At 46.8% G+C, this 24,921-nt stretch overlaps 5 protein-coding genes and 1 pseudogene across 6 annotated transcripts; 3 read left to right on the forward strand and 3 right to left on the reverse strand.

The window, feature by feature from the left end:
• Positions 1-977: 977 nt before the first annotated feature.
• Positions 978-5,411, forward strand: EV420DRAFT_1630863 (glycoside hydrolase family 35 protein; the record flags this gene model as incomplete). Its single annotated transcript, XM_060476131.1, has 29 exons — positions 978-1,371; positions 1,424-1,641; positions 1,762-1,920; positions 1,973-1,984; positions 2,037-2,167; positions 2,232-2,251; positions 2,304-2,422; positions 2,474-2,518; positions 2,561-2,679; positions 2,864-2,893; positions 2,981-3,159; positions 3,220-3,360; positions 3,405-3,555; positions 3,587-3,634; positions 3,696-3,955; positions 3,978-4,082; positions 4,141-4,153; positions 4,194-4,227; positions 4,286-4,340; positions 4,401-4,500; positions 4,552-4,582; positions 4,638-4,743; positions 4,786-4,789; positions 4,815-4,897; positions 4,940-4,994; positions 5,023-5,108; positions 5,153-5,206; positions 5,268-5,332; positions 5,353-5,411. The coding sequence occupies exons 1-29, from the start codon at positions 1,130-1,132 to the stop codon at positions 5,409-5,411; spliced, it is 2,724 nt and encodes a 907-aa protein (XP_060326516.1). The 5' UTR covers positions 978-1,129.
• Positions 5,412-5,903: 492 nt separating this feature from the next.
• Positions 5,904-5,996, reverse strand: EV420DRAFT_t216 (annotated as a pseudogene). The gene has a single exon. The product of its transcript is annotated as a tRNA-OTHER (tRNA).
• Positions 5,997-8,851: 2,855 nt separating this feature from the next.
• Positions 8,852-9,917, forward strand: EV420DRAFT_1483426 (uncharacterized protein; the record flags this gene model as incomplete). Its single annotated transcript, XM_060469984.1, has 3 exons — positions 8,852-8,992; positions 9,075-9,318; positions 9,763-9,917. The coding sequence occupies 3 exons, from the start codon at positions 8,852-8,854 to the stop codon at positions 9,915-9,917; spliced, it is 540 nt and encodes a 179-aa protein (XP_060326517.1).
• Positions 9,918-17,247: 7,330 nt separating this feature from the next.
• EV420DRAFT_841870 (uncharacterized protein) lies at positions 17,248-18,182 on the reverse strand. The gene is made up of 4 exons (XM_060483668.1): positions 18,107-18,182; positions 18,004-18,048; positions 17,606-17,951; positions 17,248-17,547 (listed from the first exon to the last, which is right to left on the reverse strand). Exons 1-4 carry the CDS (start codon positions 18,154-18,156, stop codon positions 17,377-17,379), a joined length of 612 nt encoding a protein of 203 aa, XP_060326518.1. The 5' UTR covers positions 18,157-18,182; the 3' UTR covers positions 17,248-17,376.
• Positions 18,183-18,206: 24 nt separating this feature from the next.
• Positions 18,207-20,336, forward strand: EV420DRAFT_1630865 (aldo/keto reductase). Its single transcript, XM_060476132.1, is given in 9 exon segments — positions 18,207-18,736; positions 18,915-18,946; positions 19,001-19,156; positions 19,210-19,383; positions 19,439-19,525; positions 19,582-19,604; positions 19,624-19,666; positions 19,722-19,881; positions 19,932-20,336. The coding sequence occupies 9 exon segments, from the start codon at positions 18,580-18,582 to the stop codon at positions 20,081-20,083; spliced, it is 984 nt and encodes a 327-aa protein (XP_060326519.1). The 5' UTR covers positions 18,207-18,579; the 3' UTR covers positions 20,084-20,336.
• Positions 20,337-23,191: 2,855 nt separating this feature from the next.
• Positions 23,192-24,370, reverse strand: EV420DRAFT_1566663 (uncharacterized protein; the record flags this gene model as incomplete). The annotated part of the gene is made up of 4 exons (XM_060474073.1): positions 23,192-23,581; positions 23,613-23,813; positions 23,866-24,162; positions 24,228-24,370. Coding segments are annotated over 3 exons (630 nt in total), but the record flags the coding sequence as incomplete, so codon positions are not given.
• Between the last annotated feature and the right edge of the window lie 551 nt (positions 24,371-24,921).

The raw sequence follows: 24,921 nt of genomic DNA on the forward strand, positions 1-24,921 counted from the left end.
AGTATGCCGTCTGTTTTTCTCTCACTTCCTCGTCTTACATAAGTCAAGTCTTCACGGCCTCCATCAGCTACCAGATCCGCCATACCAGATAATGGCATGTCCGATGATTAAACTCGCCGCCTGCTCCCGTTTGCATCCGGCAGACCCACGATCTCTCAAAAACTGAGCCATCGCTCTAGCTATGAAGCCCTTCCTCTAGGACGAAGCACTTGGGCACATACTCGTTGATACAGCAATACCAGTGAGTCGCCTTCTTTCTCTCACCTCCATTTCTCTGCTGATCCTCCCCGAGTTTTGAGGACCTTCAACAAACGCCGAGCCTCGTTTGCTCTGGATGGTGAACCGTTCATTCTGATTGAGCCCGTTTATTAGCCAGTGAGGTATCACTTCTCGCGTGGTCCTTGGATCTGTCAATGTCTGAGGATTAACTGGTTGCTACAGTTTCGACTTTGAAGTGGAGCTCGTCTGTGCCCCCTACGGCTACGTCGAACCGGTGTATTTTCTTGCATTTTCACAACTCCGATGAATCTACCTCTACATAGCCGCATTCGTCTATCTTCGATTCGGACTTAGCGAGGTTCTTCGGACACTTATCCATTTTTAACTTAGAACATTCAGCTTCTATTCCGATGCAGTGGCAACTTTCCAAGGCCGAGCTTGGTTTTAACGTCTCCCTGCTCAGGCCATTTCTTATTGTAATTCCTGTATTCATGTTTCATGTTCTTTCGTGTCTCAGCACGGTACTCACGCAATAACCACTCACACTCAGGTCCCGCCGCTAATTTCAGGACAGGGTCGCGTCTCGGCTAACTTTGTGTGAACTGAGACTCTGCATTCACGCAGACGAGCAAAGGCAATTAGACTCAAAACTCAACCAAGACCTACTACTAACGTAGCAGGAATTCGATACTTTGCGGAGAATCCTCGGTACGCATAGAAGCCAGTTCACCCAGCATCGGTCTCTAGACTACCCGGCAGATATAAGCGGCCCGAATGTTATTCTGTATGCTTCGACACGCGTTGCTATGACAGTCCGAGACCCGTCCAGTGTAAACACAGGTCGCACATGACTCACCTTAAAAAGCGTCGATGATGATTTGGTGGAAAATAATACCAGATATCTCTCAAAATGTACATCTCTTCTGACTTTCGCAGAATGCCAACTGATCTCTTTCGACGATGGACAATTGCCCTACTCTTTTGGTCGTGGCTTTCCGTTCTCTTTGACGGGAGCAATATTGGGGCGCTCGCCAAGTCTACCATTCATCATGAGAATGACGATACCTTGTACCGTCCTGGGGCTTCTTTCACCGACCAAGTCTCGTTTGACAACTACAGTTTGTCGCTACGTGGTCAAAGGATCTTCTTACAGTGAGTATCCTCTATTCAGTTGAAGTGCCTGGTACTGATGATGATTATGTAGCTCCGGGGAATTCCACACATTTCGGTTACCTGTCCCGTCCTTATGGCCCGACATCTTGCAAAAGGTCAAGGCATCGGGTCTGAACGCAGTCAGTGTCTACGTTCACATGGGTCTCCTCAACCCATCGCGCGGTGTGGTGGACTTTGACGGCTTTCGAGTGCTGAAGCCGCTATACGAGGCCGCTTTGGAAGCGGGTATATGGATCGCTCTATGTCCTGGTACGTTCTAGTTCTCTTCTGTCGTTGTAGGGCACTCAACTGAGATCACTAGGCCCAGTCAATTGTTCCAATTTCATGTGTGGAGAAGTGCTTACCCTTTTTTTTAGTACATCAATGCAGAGACTTCTGCAGGCGATATAGCACATTGGGCCACGTCAGAGGTAGCTGGAATGCTGCGAACAAGTACTCCCGACTGGAGAGAAGCATGGATGGATTATATTCTCGGGATCATCAAAGAAACAACGCCGTATCAAATTACCGAAGGAGGGCCAGTTATTGGTGAGTGCGTTAGTGTTTCGATGTGCCTTATCCTGATCACACCGTCTGTCAGCTATACAGATTGGTCGGCTTCTTTTTGCAGCTCGAAGAGGACTGACGCTGAACTGCTATTTCAGATAACGAATTCACTCAAAGTGTCGGAGGAGAGTATTTTGCTGAGCTTGAAGAAGTTTATCAGAATTCAAGTATCGTATTGCCCCTTACCTACAATGACCCAGGACAGGGTCGCAACTTCGTCAATGGGACTGTGAGTTTGTGTGATCATCGATTAGGTTCGAAATGTGGATCCTAACAAAATTGCTTCTAATCAGAGTGCTGTCGATCTTTACGAGTTTGTCTTCTTCTTAAGCACTATCTTCTACTTATTATTGTTGTCTTGTTAGACTCGATTCTTATCCTCAAGGCTTCGATTGCTCTCATCCCTTGGACTGGCAGGCGGTGCCCTTGGACTACCATCAATATCACGAAGAAGTCAATCCATCTCAACCCTGGTATTTCCCCGGTGCGCACGGCTTCTTTGTCTGCGTACTCTAAGCTAATCTAAACTGGGCAGAGTTCCAGGGAGGTGCGGTCGATGGTTGGGGACCAGCTGCACCAGGTAACGTGCTAAGGCAGTACTCTACTAGCGGCTTCTTACTAGCCATCTTGGGCTATTCTTCTTGCGCCGTCCTAACGGGCACCGACTTCATGTCTGTTTTCTACCTTCAGCTATGGGCTAGCAATGCGAAGTTGTTCAGTTACTATATGCTTTACGGGTTTGTCAATATATTGATTGTTTTACTGTGTGTGGCTAATGCCATGCTGGAGCGGTACATCTTGGGGAGCAATACCATTCCAGTAAGCTGTCTATGCTAAACTACTCCTACCATATCTTATTGACTTCTTAAACCAGTGGGGTAATTCTTGATGGCCTTTTTAAATCAAACTACTAACTTCGGCAAAGGTTTACACCTCATACGACTACGGCGCCTCCGTAAGTCAGGTTTTTTCAACCCGGTGCACTACAACTCAAACTGGTTCAGATTGATGAATCTCGGCAATGACGACAAAATACGACGAGCTGAAGAGACAAGGCCTATTCGTCCGAAGCTCGCCGGAATTCTACAAGACAGATTGGATTGCTGACAGCTCCACGGGTCTTTCAATACTGTCGTCTGATACGGTCTTTGCGACTTACCTCCTCAACCCTGATACACAATCTGGATTCTACATTGTAAGGCATAACGATTCCACCTCGACGTAAGGGTTTCATTCAAATTTGAAATATTTTCCGTCCACTCGCTCACCGCTTGCGGATAGTGATATCACCGACTTCAAGATTAACGTTGCTACAGCAGAGGGTGACCTTCAGATACCCATTGTCGCTTCAGCGGTTATCCTTGGTGGACGACAGTCTAAAGTGATCGTGACCAACTACGCGTTTGGCTCCTCACAATTGTTGTATTCCACAGCACCAATATTTTCGCTGGTGTCATCGATGGCAGAGATATCCTCTTCATCTATGGCGATACTTCCCAGGAACATGAAATCGCCTTACTACTCACAGGTCGTGCTTTCAGAAAGAATTATGATATCTCCTCATTCCGAGCCATGCTCACACCGAGTTGCGTCATTACAATCTTCTCTTTCCCTACTGTGACTGAAGGTCTACGACTCGGACTCGCAGTTGGTGTTATTTGCCGACTCTGACACGGTTGCCACCTTCTGGGCACCTGTCATCGCTGGAGACGCGAGGTGATTCACTGCGCAACTTTTGGGGTCTGGGGACCAATCAGTCCATCATCGTGGGCGGACCGTATCTCGTGCACTTGGCTAGCATATCAGGAACGGAGCTTGCGTTGAAAGGCGACCTCAATGCCAGTACCCCGTTGACAATCATAGCTCCTGCTGTGGTTAGCTCTGTGACATGGAATGGTGCTGCGTTATCGGTGAATGTGTCCTCATCCTTGACTGCAATCGGAGGCCTAGTAGGGGAACTCTCATTGTCGTCGGCATCCGTGGACATCGCAGTGGCTCCGACATTAGAGGGATGGAAGTTCCGAGACAGCTTACCTGAGATTCGACGATGGTTCGTTTGTCGTTGCGAACCATACCACGACCAATATCCCTCGTAAACCATATTATTCCGACGGGACAATTTTGTACGGATGTGACTACGGGTTGTACGTATCATTTTCTTGTCATAATTGATTTATTCATTGAAATGCCTCCAACGTGTAGCTGTGAAAATGTTGTTCTTTGGAGGGGACAATTTTAATGGGACGGGAACAGAGCAGAGTCTGAATCTCTCTATAAACGGTGGCTCGGGTGAGAGTTGGATTTCATCGATTTCCCCGATGGCAAGACTGATACCGGCCTGGTCTAGCCTTTGCCGCAAGTGTTTGGCTCAATAATGTCTTTTTGAAAACATCTTATGGAAAGTGAGATATTCAGTAAATCTATGCGTACTGCGGTACTGATGTTTTATGTTCACTTGCAAGTTCTACCAATAACATAAATATTCTCGAGGAGACGGATGCCGTATTCACTTTCCCAGAAGGCGCTGTTTTACATGGCGATAATGTCATCACAATAGTCCAGGTATGCGCCTATACTTCTTACACAATTTGCTTTAAACGTATCTCTTGGCAGGATAACATGGGCCTGAATGAGACTTCCGGAAGTGCGTGCCTTGTTCTTAGGAGCTGTCAACGTCTAACCTTTGTGGTGATGCATAGCAAATCCCGATTCTTCTAAAAGTCCTCGTGGCATTCGCGGATTCCAGCTCAACTCCAGCAAGTTCACGCAGTGGCGGGTTCAGGGGAAAATCGGGGGATATACTGAGTGAGTGCCACCGCCTATGTGAAAAACATATATCGCCCATAGCTATGTTTCCACCAGTTTTCCCCGACAAGACCCGTGGCGTGTTCAACGAAGGAGGTCTTTACGGCGAGCGTAAAGGCTGGCACTTGCCTGGGTTCGACACGTCGTCATGGGAGTCGAGGGGATCTACATAATGGTCTACCACAATCTGCAGCAGGGCGTTGGCTTCTTTCGTGAGGACATTCGATCTGCACATTCCAGAAGGTTTTGACGTGCCTATGTCTTTTCAACTTCAATGAGCCGCTCGGTCAAACCTACCGGGCGTACCTGTTTGTGAATGGATGGATGATGAGCAAGCGCATCGGGAAACCTAGGGTAAACTGGACGTCACGTCATTCACTGGCCGCAGAGCTGACAATCCACGTTCCAGGCCGCAAGCTAAATTCCCGGTTCATCAAGGCATTCTGGATTACAGCGGAACCAAGTGAGCCTGCCCGATTTCTTAAAACGGAAGGCAGAATGACATCTGACAACCGGACCCATAGCACCGTCGCTGTTGCACTGTGGGCAATGGAGGCTAATGCAACTATTGCCCCTGACCTGCAGTTGAGTGTGGACGGCGTGTATGAGGTGGGCTGGACGGCATAGTTACGAACAATCCTCGGTGGTCTCCCGCAGGTCGTGTATGATTGACGGCAATAGTTACCTCACATATAAGATATTCACTTGGGCTCAGGTCGAATCCTGCACCCATTTATGAAAGTAAGTGTACACGCATAGGCGGTGGTGGTATTCCAAGTTAAACGTATCCAAGATCCTAACACGCGATAAGTCAGCCTGCTTCATCTTGCAAATCGAAAGAGCACAGAAGGAACGCGACCTATCCGTCCGTCAGAACCTAGCTGATCGTGAAATTTGTTTTCGGGTCATCCAATTTATAGCAAGGCTTGATGATTTGCATCGTCTCTTAGGACTATTACTAGTGCTCGAAGGCAATAGAGAGATACTCGAGTAGGATGTGGTGCTGGTGAGTATCACCGTTTTGTTTCTCTCTTTTCTCGTTTCGAAATTTGTGTTGCATCTATAACAAGCCTTAATGGTCCAATAATCGAATGGAATGCGTGTGAAATGTTATTTGAACGGAGAAGGGGACAAAAATTATCCGAGTTCCGACGTCACAGTGCTACAATACGGAGTCGAACCGCAATTTCCTCCTAACTTGTAAGGTTTCTTATGAATAAGTTGGAGACGATCTACCGTTGATCTATCGTAGCATGATGATGTGCTCTAGCAACAACTGAGAGGAAGATGCCAATGTGGACCCGGCCAGTGCGCTCCTCTGTTTCTTGGGTGCAGCGTGTAGAACATCTGCGGTCTCATCACCAAATTGATCGAGGAAAATTGGGACAGCAGAGCTACGTACTATGGTCAATTCAATTCTTCATGTCTTCGATTAACTTTGAAAAAAGTGATATCAGAATGCATCTATTGGGAATTGCCATGGCACGGAGTCGAACCGTGATGGTCTCGTCGGTGACTTTTTTTTTGTGATGACTTGTGGCCGATATACCGTTGATCCCACTAGGGCATATGAGGAGTGATATGGTAGCTAATAAGATGCACTCAGCCTTTCTTGGGATCCTTATAGAATAAATGCCATCCAGCTGTCTTCTCTGATATCACCACTGAGGTCTGGCACTCGAGATAAGCACTGTTCTCTAATAAGGTTTTTCCTTGTAGGGTTGTATAGTAGTCCACAGAACATCTATCACTGTGACCCGTCCGTTCCCAAATTGCGAATCTGTTGACGAGCTAGGAGCAGCCACGGTTCGACCCCGTCTGTTGTCCGATCCAAGGAACTCGACCAAGATATCTTATACTTTTCTTCGATGTCAAATCAAGGTTTACCTCCAGCACCAGCCTCTGTCGAAAGCATGCATGATGGTATTCCGTCTCCCATATCCTTTTTTGAAACTTTGTCGGCTTTGAATTGGACTGGGACTCCTGCAAGCTTCAAGGCGCATATGTAGACTATTGGAACGTTTCTATTTTCTGAACGTAGTGTCGTTTTATATTATATGTAAACACAGCCCAATTACATTGTAGAGTGAAGTCGTCGACTACCGAAATCGATCGACGCTGCACGCGTCCAAGACGCGTCTGCCAGTCGATCACGTGGTACGCGTTGCCCGTCCATTTTGGGAAACTCTTCTTTCCCTCCGGCCACAACCTTGCTCGCATCGCGAAATCTGCTTTCTGGTCATCAAACTCATATCGAGGCTTGCCTTATCGCAAGAATGGTGCTCGAGGGTGTCAGAGAGAAGGATCTACATTGAGTAACGCTGGTGAGTATCTATCGCCTTGCTGTTTTTTCTCTCACTCTGAAATGGGCGTAGCATCTGCCAGCCCTCGACTTTGAGAATCATTGAAACGGACGTGGGCCTATGATTTCTCTCCCAATGTCGCGAAAGACAATGGAGAGCAAATAATCGTGAGTCGTCGGTCACTATTGTGTTTCTCCTAACTGATGCCTACATGTTACTATTAGGGCAACTGCCATACATGCCACATATCCATGGATCTCAGAATGTCTCGTGTATTTTATTTCTAGCCTGCTTCGACCCTCGCACCTACGATTCGCCCATTTTCTGGAGAGTTATCCCGTTATATGCCCATATCGACACCAAGACGTGAAAGAAAGTGACGTTTTACGGGCAAAGCGGAAAGAATACCGGTACGCCTCGGTATTTCCATTTGATCTCATTCTTACTTAGCCATTCTTAGATGACGCTGCTTCCATGAGAAATGGCGCATATATTTGATCCATACGCTCGACACAATCCCATTTTCTTTCTGTGCCAGAGCGCACGCACGACGCTAGTGAGTCATATGTTCTACCCCACTTCTTTGTCTGAAGAAGTCATAGCCTCTTTCGAGAACAAATTCTACTATTCAGTCCACGAGAGATACAACGATGTGTTTTGTGGTCGACCTACTCTCCGCTCTCAACAATATGTCCTGTCGATTGTCTGCGGCGGTAAACCTCCGAGTCCGATATGATCTTAGTCATGGCGCTAGCTCTATTCCCGAAAAGTCTTGGCTGGAAAGAGTGTTAGATACTGAGGATGCAGCAGCTATGAAGGAAGATAGTAGTGAGTCACTTTTTTCCCTCTAGTTTCTCCCTCTCTAAAGACCTTGTAGTCCGCCGACCCTCCGTCTTACAGTTATTGACAGGTCATTGCAACACCATCAGTCACTGAAACAGTTGATTTAGCCTCCTTCTCCCCAGTTCCGCTGCCTGACAGTGTTGCATAATCGGAGACATAGATATTATGGATTTTTAGTGATTTTTTGGGAATTTTAGCGCTACTGCTGACCCCGTGAAAAATCGAACAGTGATGCAAATTTGGCAGGGGTTTGCCACGTGGTCATTTACCAGTCAATGAAACACCGTAAATTACGGATATCTCAATACTAGATGCTTTGATCCAGTTCATACTTTGTATGGACATCACTGAGTAATATTAAAAATTTTGTGGCTACTTTATTTGAGGAAAAAGACAATGTGTGGTGGATGGGACAAAAAATATTTTTCGGCATTCCAATGACCGGTAAATAACTGTACATGACGTCATCTTGGTGGTGCTCTCTTATGCCGTAATTTGTGAGCCGTTGTTCACTTTATTGCACTCATTCCCGTTGACATTGCTCTTCAGCTGGCCTACCCATCAAGATCCAACCGCTCGGCCCTGGAGATCCTTTTCACTACCCAGAGTGATGGCTTGTTTGACAGTTGTGCCAATGAAAGAATACCGGCGCATCGTCAGTCACCATTGGTTTTCTTCTTACTAATTTCGCGTCTTTGTACAGCCATTCCATCGTATGACCACGTTCTGATGTATCTGTTGCGTGCCTGCCATTCCGTTCAAATCTGCTACCCTTCTGGCTTTGTCTTGCTTCCTCCGAACGCTAGCTCACGGAATCGTCAATGGAGAACCAGCATATACCCGCGCAGGGGGAAATGACGTTGCTTTTCCAAGTCTGAAGGTCTGACGTCTCACTGATTCGCTAGACATACTAGTAAATCATCGGGTCGTCTCTCGTATCTTTTTTTGATGTTGCAGCAGCCATGTTCAGCGTTTCAGCGCCCATCTCGCTTCCGGCCATCAATACTCTGCGGTATGCCCTTGGTCCCAAGAACGCTCACTCAACATCCGCAATTGCTCCTTATATGCGGTTCTACATCTGCCGAATTCCGTACGGGACGCTGGTTTGTTCTAATTTCGGTTTGGCGCGGAAAAGATGATCACGCACTGTTCTTTCTCTTGATTGTTTCTCCGAAACTGATATAGCATCTTCTCAATCTCCAATTTGCCTTACGCCGGCTCTACGGCCTTCTTATGATTGCGCTAACAGTAATTTTGGCATCGTTGATTCTTATTGATCTTCTTAGTGCACTGCCTTTCGCCTTCTCAAAGTTCCGTAACCTCATGCGGATCAACCGCCGTTACGCGTTACGCGCCCATAATATTCAACACTGCTGCGTGTCCGAAACAGATGGGAGTGTGCTCGCTTCCATCAAAGCGCCGAAGCATTGTATGTTCCTTTTGTAGCAGCTCCGACGCAAATCTTCTTCCAATGGGTCTAAATCCCTGGAGCGTTTACCGGAAATTTCGCTTCCGCTGATGGGACTCTTGTTCATGATTCCGTTCCGAGTGTCCACACCTTTCTGTGAGTGTATGCGCCAATCAAGAAATAATACTAATCTACCATATTACAGGTATACGTTCACTCGTGGCTAAGCAATCAACGATCCAGTACTGCGTAAAGTATTTGTTGATACCAGCCCATTTCGTGGAGTTGATATTATGATATTTGTCTTCATTGAGGTCCTGCTTGCTTGCTATTGCTTGAAGAATTCGCCGCCGCAGACTGGTCATACTCTTCAAGTAGAGAGACAAAAGAACATATCTCAGGATCTAGCGCTACGATACGGAGTCGAACCGCTTGTTTTGTTATACTGTTACCATTGATTCATAGTGGCGCGGTTAGGCAACCACGAAAACGAGGCTTTGTCGATCCGTCTCGTTTCTGGACCTGAAACCAAGAAGGATACGACCTTGCCGACCCTATGGTCTGAGTTGAAGAAAGTTCCAGACGCCTCTCACTCTTTATCGATTCAACAGGCAGTTTGAGGTATGTGCGAGTTGACCATCGCTCCGGAATCGGGACCACAGATATTGTGTGTTCACATTCAGCAAAGACGAAACATGCTCTAGTAGCTCTAATGTTTTTGATACTTCCACGGTCTTTCCTGCATGTAGATCGCGAGCGAATCGCCATAAACACACATTTGGTTTTTTTGACTATTGACTTGGCTTCTTCGTGTGCAACTGAGAAAGGCCTGGGCTTGTGTCACGGCTCGCACCTCCCGCAGTCACGCTGGATAGGGTGTTCACGCCGTGGGATGCACTTCCGCTGCCCCTGGCAATACCGCCCTGCGACGATACAACAGTCTTCTGGCCCATTAGACGAGGTTCTGTAGAATTCATTGATACAGAGCATTCATATCATGATACGAGCAGTATTTGCACCGCTGTGCCCGAGTGCTCTCTCTGAACTCGCAGTAGCGAACTTTAGAGTTACTCTCGCAGTTCTTGCACTGTCGCGAAGGACAAGGATGAGATGCTTCTTAACGAGGTATAGAAAGTTGCAGCGCACCGCGTTGTCAAACTTTGGAGCATCAATCGTCCACTGATAGAACTTGGTCGTGCGATCGGGGTTGATCCAGTCATAATAGAGTTTCAAGAGATGCTTGTATTCTTCTAGAGGCATCTCCCTCAAGCTGTAGATGACTTATAACCTATTGTTCCCATTATACTGGGTAACACCATCTTTGACTTGAGCAAGGACGCGTGAAGAAAAATCTCTGATGCTCTCATTGACACCGCGAACGTCGTACCCCAACTAGTCCTTGTGCGCATTCCAGATTTTCTGGTCGAAATTCAGATCAAAATCATCAAATAAGGGATAGAAATGTCCTGTCTCATACCAGGCGCTCCTGCTTTGGGTTTGGGGATCTTTCGACCATCTGCGGGCGGCAGTTTATTTTTCAGTTTATTTGATGGAGTGATGGCTGTCAAGGCAATCTCCGTCGGCAAGGCCTTTGCGGAGCTTGAATAGAGGTATCCAAATCGAGAAGCCTGCATTCAGATACGTCGGCAGCTACTGTGACTCGCGACGGCGAGGCCCAGCGACTGTGGCGTTGTTGCACGTATTCTCTGCTAAGACCTACTTACACAATCTGCAATACATATACCTTGTTGATGCCCGTGATAAACTTCTCAGTACAAAATTTGAGGACTATGGTGTTGAGTGGGTGACACTGCGTGTTGGTGTGGTGAGAAAAACTAAGCTAGGTCTCGGGTGCGTATACTGGAGGACGAGGGGCTCACGTATGCTTGACCAGAGTGTAGCAATGTCCGGCATTGCTCCAGCTCATCCATACATGGGCGCTAAAATGGTGACTTCAAATTTTTGTGCTTAGTCGGCTGCTTCGGCACCTCTTGCGAGGTTTCACTTTCCGAAACATCCATTTTTGGTTATGCTTTCCTACGCTATATGCCGGAGGACTGCCGCCATCACTCCATCAAATAAACTGAAAAATAAACTACGCCATGAACTCCAATTTAAGATGGGCTAATAGAAGGTTCCAGCGGAATAGGAGATCTGCTGGATGCGGAAGCCGAAATATTTATCTGGTGTACAGGGCGACAGTAGCAGTAGATCGACACGTTAGCGAAACGCTCCTAACGGTCAGACTCCGATATCCTCATCTCACGGTACCTTACTTCTCAGACACTCATATAGAAAGTAATCGACTTTCGGGCTATTCCTGGCGTTCACCGCTCGTACTCTACACAAGTTTTCCAAGTAAAAGTAGTACCCATAAATAATAAATGGATTTGTGCCATGATCCATATTGTCATTGGCGTAGATTTTATCGGAGATCGACTCCAGATTTTCGATATCGAGTGGGGTCAACAACCGTGATAATACACCCCCACAATGAGCGGACTTGTGATATTACTCTCATCATCCATGGCGAAAGATCTCGCATGTCTTCTATTCCAGTATCTTCTCTTCCAGCGCATGAAGGCGTATGCGGCGCGCCTACGACACCTGGCATGGGATCGAGAGGGCCTGTTGTCCGCGAAAGACGGTGGCTAAATTTGGTCCGCGTCCTGACGAAGACCTGGAAGGTATCCCGATGTGACGAGAAAGATGAAAATGAGTCTCCGATCATTAGAAGAGAAGGGTCGTAGGATTCAAGGTTGCTTACTTACCAGAACCTAGTTCGATTCCACGTTATGGTATTTCGTTGATTTCCTCATTTTTGGCAGCATGATCCCTGTATGCATACAACCTTCCGCATATCTGTTCTGCGGTCCCGTCTCCATATGCTACCGTTCTTATCTCGTCTTTCCGTTGCTCTAACCATCACGATTATCCAATTCCTACAGTCAGATGGCGTATCTATATCTACTCCAAGATGTGGAACAAACCCAAGGCCCAATATTATCCCCGAGGTGAAAATATGATGGTCGACATCACGAACTTATCAATTTCCTTCCGGTACAACATTTCCAGCAACCATTGATGATTCAATGAGGCTGTGTTCACTTTTCAGCACCCGGACTAGCGCTCATCAGGGTAGTATTCCATATATTCCCACACATGCTCCACCTGTCTGTTCGTCGACTCGTTGTTTATAAGGCGTAGGTTTTCAATTGAATTGTTGATGTGACTACACTCGATACCTTCGGCGACTACTTCTCCCACCCTCGACTACGAGGACAGTAGATTTCATTTCCTTTATAAATAGCAGAAGCGAACAAACGTTACCTATTACGACCAAGAGCTACTATCAATAATTGCGCAACCCGGTCCTGGCAGGCCCCACAACTCTCCATACACGAAGCGCCAACAACAGCCATACAGCCCGACCGCCCAAACCCAGGACCAAACCCCTTTTTTTTCACACCGCAGGGCTCAGACGAACCCAAAGCGGACCTTTATCTCGTTCCTCAGACACCTAGATTACAAGAAACACCTCCCCCACGACGAATACTTATAACCACGCAAAAGTTCATACAATTACGATATCACAATAGTTTAGCCTAGTGACCCACTTCTTAGCGACCCACAGTAGCGATACGACATACGCAGTGTAGCATGGACCCCATAAAGGGGTCCGAGACACTATAATGGATTTCATCATCATCATCATCATCATCATACCTTCGGCAATGTTTTCCTTTCAATAAGTTCGTTTTTAGCAGGTGTAAAAATGGCCTGGTACGTTTCTTTCATATCCGCTTGAGATCCGGCTTGTATATTCACTCTCAACTCCAGCACGTTTACATTTCGCAATAGCCTTGCAATTGTGGATAAATAGTTCTTTGATTTGTGGCGTTATTCTTTCAATGTTCAGTGGTGCATTTCAATTGAGGGCCTAGCGCCACAATCAACGATGAGACCTGGAGCGTAATAATCTCGTAGTGAAGACTTATTCCCTTTATGCTGCAATTCGGTGTTTTTATTGTGGACTCGCCTCTGCCTGCATAAAACATCCTTTATACTTCAGTCTCGTCCTCTGATGAGGCATTTACATAATTCTAGCTTCTGTACAGATGCCTTTCTGTTTCGTCCTTGATGCAGTGGGCCATCATACCATCATACAACGACCAGAGCTGTGGCGATTTCCAGCCAAGGGTCTCGTTTTCTATCAGGAGGTCCAGCTACAGGGGCTCATCCACCTCATATCACGAGGATACTACTCTATTGCAATAGTGTTATATTATCCCGGCGAATGGTAATACTCTGTGCATGACTGTTTCTTAAGTCGTCGAATAAAAGAAACAATTCTTGGAGAGAATTATGATTTCTCTGAATGGAATCTACCGATGACCAACTGCCGCGCTCTGTTAGTAGTTCCGTGAGAGAATATATAGAATCCAATATGTAAAGCAACGTGGGTGAATATCTGATGAAATCCTACGTAGCGCGGACTTGGAAATATGCATCGGTGAAGGGATGGATATGGGAAATCAAAATGTATTCAGCAGGGAAGTTCGGCAGTGATCTCCTAGACAAGTTTCAGTGTAAGCCCCGTGATACTGATAACAACAAGATAAAGGTAGTAAATAGCGAGCTATTTAAATCTGGTAGCGACTCACGAGAAGTTACGTCCTTACGAAATATGATGCGCTGACAGGTAAGCACGTAATAAGAGTACAAAATGCGGACCGACTCCCTACATAATGCATTAATATTCGCAAGCGAAGCACGTAGTGATGGCAAGATGGATCTCCCCAAAAAGGCAGTTTGTCGCGTTCTGACCGGCACTAATCCCTGGATTTCAATTACTTGATCGCCCGTTCATTTGCCCCCCAAATGAAAGAACTGAATCCTTTGCTAATCACTGTATGAGCCGCACCCAAGGTGCCAGATAAACGCGACAGTCGCGGTTAGGATGAGCAGCAACGTTCTGTGGAGAATAGACTTGGACTGTTTGAGATGTAGCCGTCCTAGAGCAGCAAGGCGCCGCCCTCCCGCCCCAGCTTATTTATCGGGTAGGTGATACATCATCTCGCATTTCTCACTTGGTGATGCGTATATAGCATTATCGCCCGCTGCCGGCTACGCCTCAGTAATATGTCTGATGCATTCAAATCCCTGCGAATACACGGACGTTGGTCAAATTACATTTTGCATTCGCAAAAACGACAATGCTTCGATCTCCGAAATGTTTCCCTCGTTGTATGTTGGAGTACGTCAGCCCTCCTTTCCTTATACATATCACAGCGAGTGTGTATAGTTGTGGTGACCTGTCTTATTACCCCTGCATTGGCGTGAGTGACAATAGTAAGACGTCCGGCTGCTTTGGTAGCGACCGCTAAGTTCCAACTATTTTCTGCCGAGTGTATCTATTGTCTTCATAATAACTACATATTGGAAAAGGTTTGTGCTTAATAAATAGTAATCCGTATTCTGGCTCACGCATCCATCTCTATGTTTATCCTCAGAAGGTAGAGTAGTCTTTCTCTTGCCGCTCGCATCTCGCTTTCCTAAAATAAAACGATGGTGAATGAGAGGCATATCAACAAACAAGAATCTTACAGTGCGCCGGAAGTGTGATCTGATACGCTACACTTTGTGGTCTTCACGCTGCTGATTCGCGCCCACGGAAGGTCTTATTTAAAACGGCATGAGATGAGGTGCAATTTAGACTGTTAGAATGAGACTCATACAGCATCCATCTGTTTCTTTTATCGATCAGATTTTGGTGCAACGGTCGGCTGAAATTTATGTCAATAGACGCGGTATTAATGAACACTGCCTGATCAAACCTTCACGCAGGCGGTGCGATAAGCGTTCCTGTCAAGAGTATCATCGGTGTAGTATACCGTGAGGAGGACCAAACGATGCAGATGTGTGTTGCATCGCTGCTAAGATGCAGTTGTCTTCACATCGATCCATCTCAGCCGGACCATGGCGGTATTAGGTTCTTCTAAGCGCCCGTCGTAAAGATCCCTTTTGATCGGTGTGCGCTGCCAGCGGGGAGATCTCTGGATATCTACCCGATGGCTATACTGGGACACAGATTTTGCTATCGGGCACGCCTATTTCGTTCCCAAGATATCCAAAATCTCGGATTGTTCCCAAAAAATCAGGTGCTTATGTGGTGCTTTACTCCATCTAGGTGTATAGGGTAGATGATGTCCGACCGTTCTAAATACGAAGTACTCCGCACTAGTCAACGTCCATCTAGAACATCGATGTCAGCGGTCCAGCTTAATTCACAAAGGTAAATGTGCAGCCATCTCTTGACAAATTGCACCATTTATGATTGTTCTTTCGTAGTCCATCGGCGCATTTAATGTGATCCAGCTCACCTTGCTTCAGTACCCATAGAATGTGTAACCAACCGTACGGCTTAAAAAAATAGCGCATTATTAGTGAATGGACTTGAGGGAGAAAACCCTTGATCATTGTCGATGATTATGTCCGCACGATGTGTTACGAATCTCTATTATTGAGTAATATCAGCGGCAACTTTCTATCTTAATGAATATAAGCGCTCAGACAACATCATCAAGGGTGTAAAATAACTTGCACTGCTCGCAGCCGCACCTCCTCTGTCGTCTAAGCAATTCACGGAGTAGAATTCTCATGCCACCCTTTGATATTCACGTTCGTTGGAAAGCGTAGCATGGACGCTCTGAGGCAATGTGGTTGAAGGTTGACAACGTTGAACCAAGGGTGAGTGCCGACGGCAGTTGCGGGCCTTAACACGTGATACCATCCGATTTGAAATTCATACGCTGTTACTTCTGACCTCAAGCCGGTAACAACAGCAAACCCCGCTAACTTCTCTGCTCGGCAGACTTTCTCATTGTTCATGTTACCTGTCCGTAACGGCTTTTAAAAACTTATCTCCATATCGAATACTTGGAACGCTGGATGTGATGGGTGCTGGTGGGTTTTTCTCTTCTGTTTCCAACAATGTTGCACTGATTTCTTTCTGTCAAGAGTCATAGGTGCTATCCGTACGTAATTACCGTGATGTTCGTGCTTGAGCACAGAACATTCAGCAGCGAATCTATTGGTAACTCGTCAATACGTGCAACACCCGTATCTTCTCATGATTGTGGCGCTTCAGCCACGCTGTTTTCGTGGGTCCCACTTCGCGCCCGAATGATATTGGCTGACTATTTCATTCAAATCTAGGGTTTTGATTATCCATGTAAATCAATGTTTCGGTCAAATTTTCATTTGCCGCTAATCATGTTAGAGAATAGCACAATCTCGCCGGAAGGTGTGACTCCCCGCGCTCTTTGCTGGGAATCTATAGGACTGATGTCTCCAATAACACAGAAGACGTAAATCATTGCTTAGCTACCGTCGTGGCTTTGCTTCGCTTATGGCACCCAGCACGCTTTGCCCGCTCAGCCCCTCCTTCGCCGGATTGTCAAAGCCATTCAGGTCCAAAGCTAGCGCTATCAGGTGAACCTGTTCCGTCCCGTCGCTACAATGGTATGTTTATCTGATTATCAGTTCACAGTGAGTAATGAGGTTTACCAAGACAAAAAGTGTGTATCTCCGATCAACAGCCGAAAGCTCGGGTTATGACCGATGCTCAAACACGCACGAAGTATGAACGGAGGAGAGGTTACTAATTCCCCTCCTCGTCGGGAAGGAAAGTATTATCACTAGTGACGAAGCTCTAACTACTGAGGAATCCCGACAAATGCATTTGCACTGCTTCAGATCAAACATTGTTTGGTCATTGCTTGATTTCATCCATTGCATCCACACCTTGTGACATATCATCCTCCTGTCGACCGTCGACAAGAGTGACCATCTTTCTGGGGGTGCGCGTACGTGTTACCTCGTTCCTCTAGTGAATCAGCTTTTTACCTCAGTTAGAATCCTCCACTACTCTACAACTGCGGCTATTTTCTGATGAGCTTTTGCACATAGAAATGCTCCCTATTTGTGGCGCTCTTATCCTGCTTGGGAATTATACCACACTGGCTTCTTGCCGCGAACATCAAAAGTTACTGATATTGTATCCTGTTACCCAGCCATCTACACTTTCCAGTATTCGAAACTCGCCGACGCTCGCTCGAAAGGGTATTCTCCTCCCCAGGATTCAACGTCCAACAAACTTTCCTTGACTGCATTCCGGAGCTCTCTCACAGCTTCACGAGCCTTTGTGTGGTCATCGACACGTCCGCCTTCAAGCTCTTCCTTCGAACTCTATAAGCTCGTGATATCAGCGTGTTCATCAACATATCCTTCCGGCCGAAGTACCTACTTGGATAGCTTGACAAATATCCGCATCGACTTCGGCGAGAATATCTGCCATCTCGGTCTCCTTGTCCCATCGAAGTCCGATGGTCGCACGGACAACTACAGCGAGTACTACCAAGCTCGCGAAGCCCAGACCGGCTCCGAAGAGGCAACGTGCACGGCGCAACGTGTCCTGAAGGTTCTCAGAAGGGTGTATATTTTCGTCATGGGCGTCTCTCTTGAAAAGAGGCCCTCGGACACTCCCGCTACTGGCACCAGATTGTTGCAACCGGACGCGCGCGGCCGCGGAGAACGTAGAGCCAATGTTCGGCAGTCCGGATCCGACGAGATTTCGGACGATTGTACGCAGGCTGTATGGCAGATCAGCGCCATTAACTGCAAGTCGAAGTGACTCGTACTGACTCGTCGACCTGCGCGTTTGCGATAAAGGTGTCTACCATCAGGTTTCTAGGAGAGCACCATCGATATCAGCTACAGCACTGTTATCATCGAGAACGATCCTTACACATGTCCCAGCGCTGGTCGGACGGTCAAAGATGCATCTGGAGCAGGCATGATATATCGTTTGAAGATGCTGCAAAATCGATGTCATTCCACTCATGGGTTAAATCATCTTATAGGTTCGACCAATGTGATGTGTCGGAGCTCTTCCTCCGGAAGTACTATCATCTCGGTCCCCAAATGGGCTCATGATCCCGCGGCGCAATTGAGGCCAACCCGGTCAAATCTATGATCGCCGTTGATTACTGCGATGCATCTCAGAACCAAAAGTCTGCTCGACATTCTGATAACAGCTGTCTTGGAATCGGGACTATCACCCCTTTCCTACCTGTTCTTGACATCGCAATAGATATCTCCGGGGTAGACCACCCTAGCGCTTTCATATAAATACTTGTCTTGCAAAGACCCGGAATTCTCGGTCGTCGCGGAACCTCGCCTCTACTTATAACATCGACGGCTTCTTCATTCTTCTCAGCCATGGCTTCCTTCGAAACATTTCGTCTCGGTCCCTTCCAGGTTCCTCGAATATGGACCGGACTATGGCAGCTATCGAGTAACGCCTGGGGAAGTGCTTCTGTCACCAAGATCCGACAAGCGATGGCTCGTCACGTCGAATCAGGGTACACCGCTTTTGGTAATTTCTTCGCATCTGTTCTTGATACCCGACAGTGATCTGAGTTTGTAGACATGGTATATAACTTCATCTGATCTTTTATTGATCTCTCACACCGCCCTCCCTTTCCCCGAATATCATAGGGTGCGACTGTTCTCTACGACCCTTCATTATTGAATTGAACCACATAATTTGATAGCTGACCACTACGGAAGTGCGGAGATCATATTTGTAAGGAAGTCTTCTGCACGATGGATTCATGTCTCGCTAATATCCCTCGGACAGGGTCAATTCCGACAGAAGCAGTGTTACCCGTCAGAAATAATTGGAGCGACCAAATGGTGCGTGTTCAAGACCATCACGCCTACCAGAGATGTCATCGAGGCTGCTGTGCAAGAGCGCCTACAACGGATGCAAACAGATCATGTCGACCTCCTTCAGGTATAGTTTGACCCTCTGTGTTTCAGTTTGTTACCCAACTTCTCCTTCTACAGTTCCATTGGCAAGATTACGGGAATAAGGGGTACCTTCCTACGCTTAAAATCCTTGAAGACCTTCGAAATAATGGTGTGATATCGGCGATCGGACTTTGCAATTTCGACGCTATCCATACGGATGAGATTTGTACTCAACTGGGACGAGGCGTCATTGTGTCCAATCAGGTTCAGGTGATACCCTTCCTCCCCGCACTTTCTAGCTATTTCTAATTGTCACTCTTTGCAGTTCTCGTTGATTGATACGCGCCCGCTTCATGGTATGTCAGATGTCTGTGACAGACACGGTCTGAAGCTGTTGACTTATGGAACTGTGGTAAGTGTGATGTTCTTCATATAAATTTATTGTAATGATGGCGTGGTTACATTCAGTGCGGCGGTTTCCTCGCGGATAAGTGGCTGAATCAACCAGAGCCTGATTCCTACACCTGGTAACCTTACGCCCTCTCAACGAAAAGTATGTTCTGTCTTCGTGTTTCCACCCCTGGCTCATCGCGGACATTGAAATTTAGTACCTCGACATGATCGTGAAGGCATGGGGTGACTGGCCTCTATTCCAATCGCTCCTTTCCGTCCTTCGTATCATCGGTGATCGCCATGGAGGTCTGAGTATTGCCAATGTGGCTACTCGATGGGTATTGGATCATCACTTCATTGGAGCTGTGATCATCGGTAAGTGATATTGAATTGCGATTTCATTCCGTCTCAGTTCCACATTCCAGGAGCGCGCTTGGGTCTTTCCGAGCATCCCGCGGACAACAGCCGCGTCTTCGAGTTCACTTTGACTGACGAGGATCGCGCTGCCATCGAGACAGTTCTGGAGCGCTCAAATGGTACGTCGAATGATCACTACCATTGGCGATTGTGGGGCTGAGTATCGTTGAGATGCATAGCATCATGCGGCTCTGAATTTATAGAATGATTGATGTTTGATATCGGATTTACCTTACCATCTTCGATGAGCTGTGAAAATCACTTCCCCGAGATTCTACCCGTGCGGAGCATATGTTTGTCATATGGCATTTGTTTTGGTGGTAGTAAATGTCATATCAATTCAGGTACGACACTGCATGGGATTCTATCCTGAAGATCCGAGCTATCATGCTCATGCATGGCATGAACCCATTAATTTATGGATGTTTCAAGATATGATTGGGAGCTCCAAGCCCACCTCCCTGGAAGCATATAGCAGCCGAACACCCGCTACCAGCCTACATCTTTTCCCCGTCAGTAGAAAAGTTGCCCTTGGTGGGAACCTATGTCCCCCCGTCACATGGAGGTTTTGAGAAGATCATTCGCTCTCACTTGTATCAGGATGGCTGGACATCGTTTTTTGATCCGACATCCTCGGAATCTGGGAGCGGACCATTGTACATGCTTTGTGCTCCACTGTACAGAGAGAAAGGAGTTATCCCGCGATGTAACGGTTTCAGGTTTATGCACTTCTATTAAACTAGAGAAGATAATTCATCTAATCCCACGGTAGGAATACGAGACGCGCCGCACGTTCAATCGCCACCTAATATAAGTCTAAATCTTCCGTTCCATGCTCCGTCGCCAAGGCAAGGTGGTCATGACAACGAGAGACATTACGTTGTGGTATGTTTCTAACCTCACGCGTTAGGGCTATTTACCGTTGTGGATCATATGGCCACGAGCCACCACTCTCTTTGTACTACTTGCGTGCCAGTGTTACCTTAACGTCGACCCTCTGAGGGCTGCAGAGCAAATTCCCGCCGCGTGGAAGTCTGAAGATCCCGTTTATTCTTGAATATTATCTACCCGAGGTAGCGTGTCTGCTATCAAATTCATTTAAAACAAGTTGTGTGGGACTCGAAGCGCTCACTCTAATGTTCCAGAATTTGTTTTGTATTGATCGAGCCATGGACGACTTCTCCTGCTTTCTTCTATCACGAACCACCCTTCTTTGTCACCTACAACTCGCAACCGTTTTGCACAACGACTGAGGACGACCGACAATCTGTGAAAGCTCCTGATAGAGAGCATAGCTTCACGATGCCTCGATTGAATTCTGTGATCTCGGAAGGCGACGATATCGACGAAGTGAGTACTCCCTCTCACTCTGAACCTCCGTACTCACTCAGTTGCATACTCAGCTTCGCTCCAGCCCAACCGTTAACCAAAATGTAAAACTCGAGGTAGAGTCAGGACTTCCGCCATCTATTTCAGTCGAGGAAGAAAGCAGAAGTATATCTGTACAAAGATGAATGCACTGTAAGTTTATACTACCTGATTTTGCCATGTACTCAACTAAATGAACGCGTGTGATTGAAGAGGATTTGGAATGAAAATAAGAAGAGGCTTGGATATCGACCATGGGATGGCGAGGAAACCTGGGATGACTATTCAGACAAAGTCTTGGTTCCTCTCAAAGAGGCACTGTTGAAGGAGAGCAACGAGGTCATCTATTCAGCGCGGGCCATGAAATATGGAGAATTTCATCGACTGCTATATCTGGAGCATCCATGGCTACGCTCTTTAGAAAAAAGAGTGAAAACAGCGCGTCGTGATGGACCTGTGAACATCAGTGATTGGTCTCTCAAGGCCCCCGCGTTTGACAAAGGCGTAAGTCTTCATTTACATCCTTGTACTACTTTCGGTGCTAAGCATCCGTAGTGTTTCAAATGCCAGATAAACGGACTACGCTGTGAAGCCAAAGCGATTGGGGTGCCAATCTGTTCCCCAGAAGGACGCAAGAAATACAAGGGACTTGGCTGCAAGTATTGCATAGCTTCTCGATCTGGTACAGATTGTGACTGCAGGGATGGATTGTTGGAATTATACCCCGTCGAAACGCGTGCCACTGCTGATGACACCGGAAACGCCTCTGAGGAAGCAGAAACGTGGGAGAGAAGAGGAAGGAGAGGAAGAGATACGCAGCGCTCAGAGAATGCACGCCCAAGGGTTCTCGCGTGACGATAGTTCTAATGAACAAATGGTATCAGCAACGCCTTCTCTTTCACAAGAAAGCACTCTTCTACGCTCTAGCCAAATTCCATCCTCTGTCGCAATGCTGGACGAGTCACTCGATAAAATCAGGGCGGCGTACCATACCCTTGCCGACGAGATGCAAGCAGAATGTACAAGGCTCACCGCAGAGGTCACGACGATAAAAAGAGAATGCTCAAATTTGAAGGAGAAAAACAGATATATTGAGCGAGAGCTTGAGGAAACCAGGAAATTAGAGGCAAATGCCAGGAACGACTGTCGAAAAATGGAGGAGAGCTTTTCGATGATGAAAAAAATAGCCGGGAAAGCGGAAACAGCACTTGCAAATTTAGAAGGCCCCATGAAGGAGCTATTTGGGAAGATGGTACGACCATGAATTGTAACGATGCCGATAGGGAAATGAGAAACACATAATAGCTCACGAGTGCCAATAGAAAATAGGGACGTCCTGATTTGAAGGCCTGAAACACATCATTTCAGAATTGAGAGTTTTAACTGCCGGTTTTCTGGAGCTTTCGCAATGACCTTATCGTTTCAGGTAAAGATGTTTCGTCCGCAGCCTCTTTTGCCTTCGAACTCGAAATGACCACAAGTTCTAGATACTCCAAACGCTTCGGATCCAAGAACCGTCCGAGCGGATGGTTTCAGTAGCTTGCTATACAATCCTGGTCACATAGTCATGAGGAAAATTTGGGCAGGAACGAATTCTGTGAGCAGAGGAGATGATCCCTGTGGGGATGCGACGTCCATCTCACCGCGTTTCAAGTTGCTAATCTCTATCTCGAGTTGGAAGATGCTTTGTTCTTGTGTCTTGAAGCGACTGAGAATTTCGAGGAATTCGGCAGGTGTTGGAATATGTTTCTGCTCGGGAGAGATGAATGTTTCAAGAGTGTTGTGTGAAGGGGAAACGGAGACGGATATCTCCGGCGACACTGGATCAACATCCATCATATTTGAATGCTGATTGACATAGGTGGATGATGGATTCCCACCTGTTGATGCCGATGCTTCCAACGCCTGGTCCCAAATTCCTGTTTTGTTCCAACGTTCAAGATATTGTAGGGCAGTGAGAGATGATGGAAACTCGTTGGCAGTATCCCACACCTAATCACCTTGATGGTCTTTCAGCCCATGAAACCACTGGCTCAACGTGATACCACCTTCTATTTGTTCTTCATCAAGCTTGAATCCGTTATATCCTTTCAAAACGCATCTCTTCCAGTCTAGATAGTAATCATATGAGCGTCATGTCAAAATTAGATAGAAGATCTCAGGACATACCAAGTTTCACGGGGTCTTTCTCATATTCCTCTTTCCCATACAAATCCCAGAACTCCTGGACCTTTCCCGGATCGGAAAGAAGCCACTCCATGCGATACCTCACCAGTGCCCTATCGAACGTCTTGCACCGCCAGGTACTGCTTCATTCCTACATCCATGGCTCTCTGAGATGCACCCAACAGCGTGTCACATAGCCTGGAGATGTGAAGTATCCCTCCCTTGAACTTGTTCAATTCTGTTTTCCGAATATCTGTGTCAACGGAGAGAACGAGCTGGAGAGACGTCAACTGAAAGTTGGCAACGAACATGAGAGGGATACGGTATGAGGTAGGAATGACCGTCGTTGATTCAGTCTCCCAATGTGATGGTAGTCCACCGGCCCCGGTGGGGCGGTCTACCCGGAACGGAGAACGAATGTGTAATGAGGAATTTGACGACTTCAGCTTTGGACCAATCAACGGCGTCCAAGTATTCGAGTTCGGCGGGGTGTTGCCAGTCACTTATATCATAAATTTGAGAGGTGGGGTACAGGAGAGGGGAGATCTCATCTCTGTCAGAGGGCTCTTCCTTTTTTACGGTGGTCTTGATAGCAATAACAGGATCTGATGTATAATTCCGCGCTATTTTCTGGCGGGTGCGATGGACAGGACGTGAAGGGAAGCTGGAAGATTCCTCGAGGATCCGTACCAGTGTTTTATATTCACTGGTAGCAAACGTATGAGATTGAGAAGCTATAGAGATCGTAACCGTAAGGTTCTCAGGCTTACCGTGTGAGCTTGGTGTGAGATGTAAGAAGGCCGAACAGCAATGACTTGAAATTTGCTGCTTTCGAATGAGGTGGACGGAAATATGCCGCGGTACACGGTGACACTAGGCTGAGTCTGAACGATGACTGACGGTGAAAGAGAACTTGCGACCTTCCTGAAATGGAAGTCACCGTCGTGATTTCATAGCATGGCGACATACTTATTCTTCTGCTCGGACTCAAATAAAGGAGGAGCCCTCTTGGCCCATATTGATATGGGACACGATTCTTAAATCTGATTTGCTTATACAGTCTCAGACATCAGAAAACAGCTGAGAAATGTCCATCTCTCTTTGCTCTCATGATCATCTTCGAGAATGCTTTGGACAACTTCAGATAGGCAGCGCAAGGTTCGGCAGGTCGCTGGCATCCTCATATACTGGGAATAAATCGTCGATTCGCTCTATCAGCAAAATCCTGTTCTCTGAGTATTGTCCGTGCGTTCAAGGTGCAAGCGCTCGAGCCACTCACATGAGTCATGCTTCTGCTCTTCAATTCAAGCCCAAATTTTAATCTTGAATACGCTCGAAGATGACAGTATATTTTCATGAAAATTTGATGGATTGAATCTGACAAGAATCTGAAGTAGCAAAAGCAGAATCCAATGCCTCACGATGTGATTCTACGGAGGGTTAGGCCATTTGCGGGACCACAAA

The sequence above is a fragment of the Desarmillaria tabescens genome, assembly GCF_030435595.1.
Source record: "Desarmillaria tabescens strain CCBAS 213 chromosome Unknown EV420scaffold_41, whole genome shotgun sequence".
Lineage (NCBI taxonomy): Eukaryota > Fungi > Basidiomycota > Agaricomycetes > Agaricales > Physalacriaceae > Desarmillaria > Desarmillaria tabescens.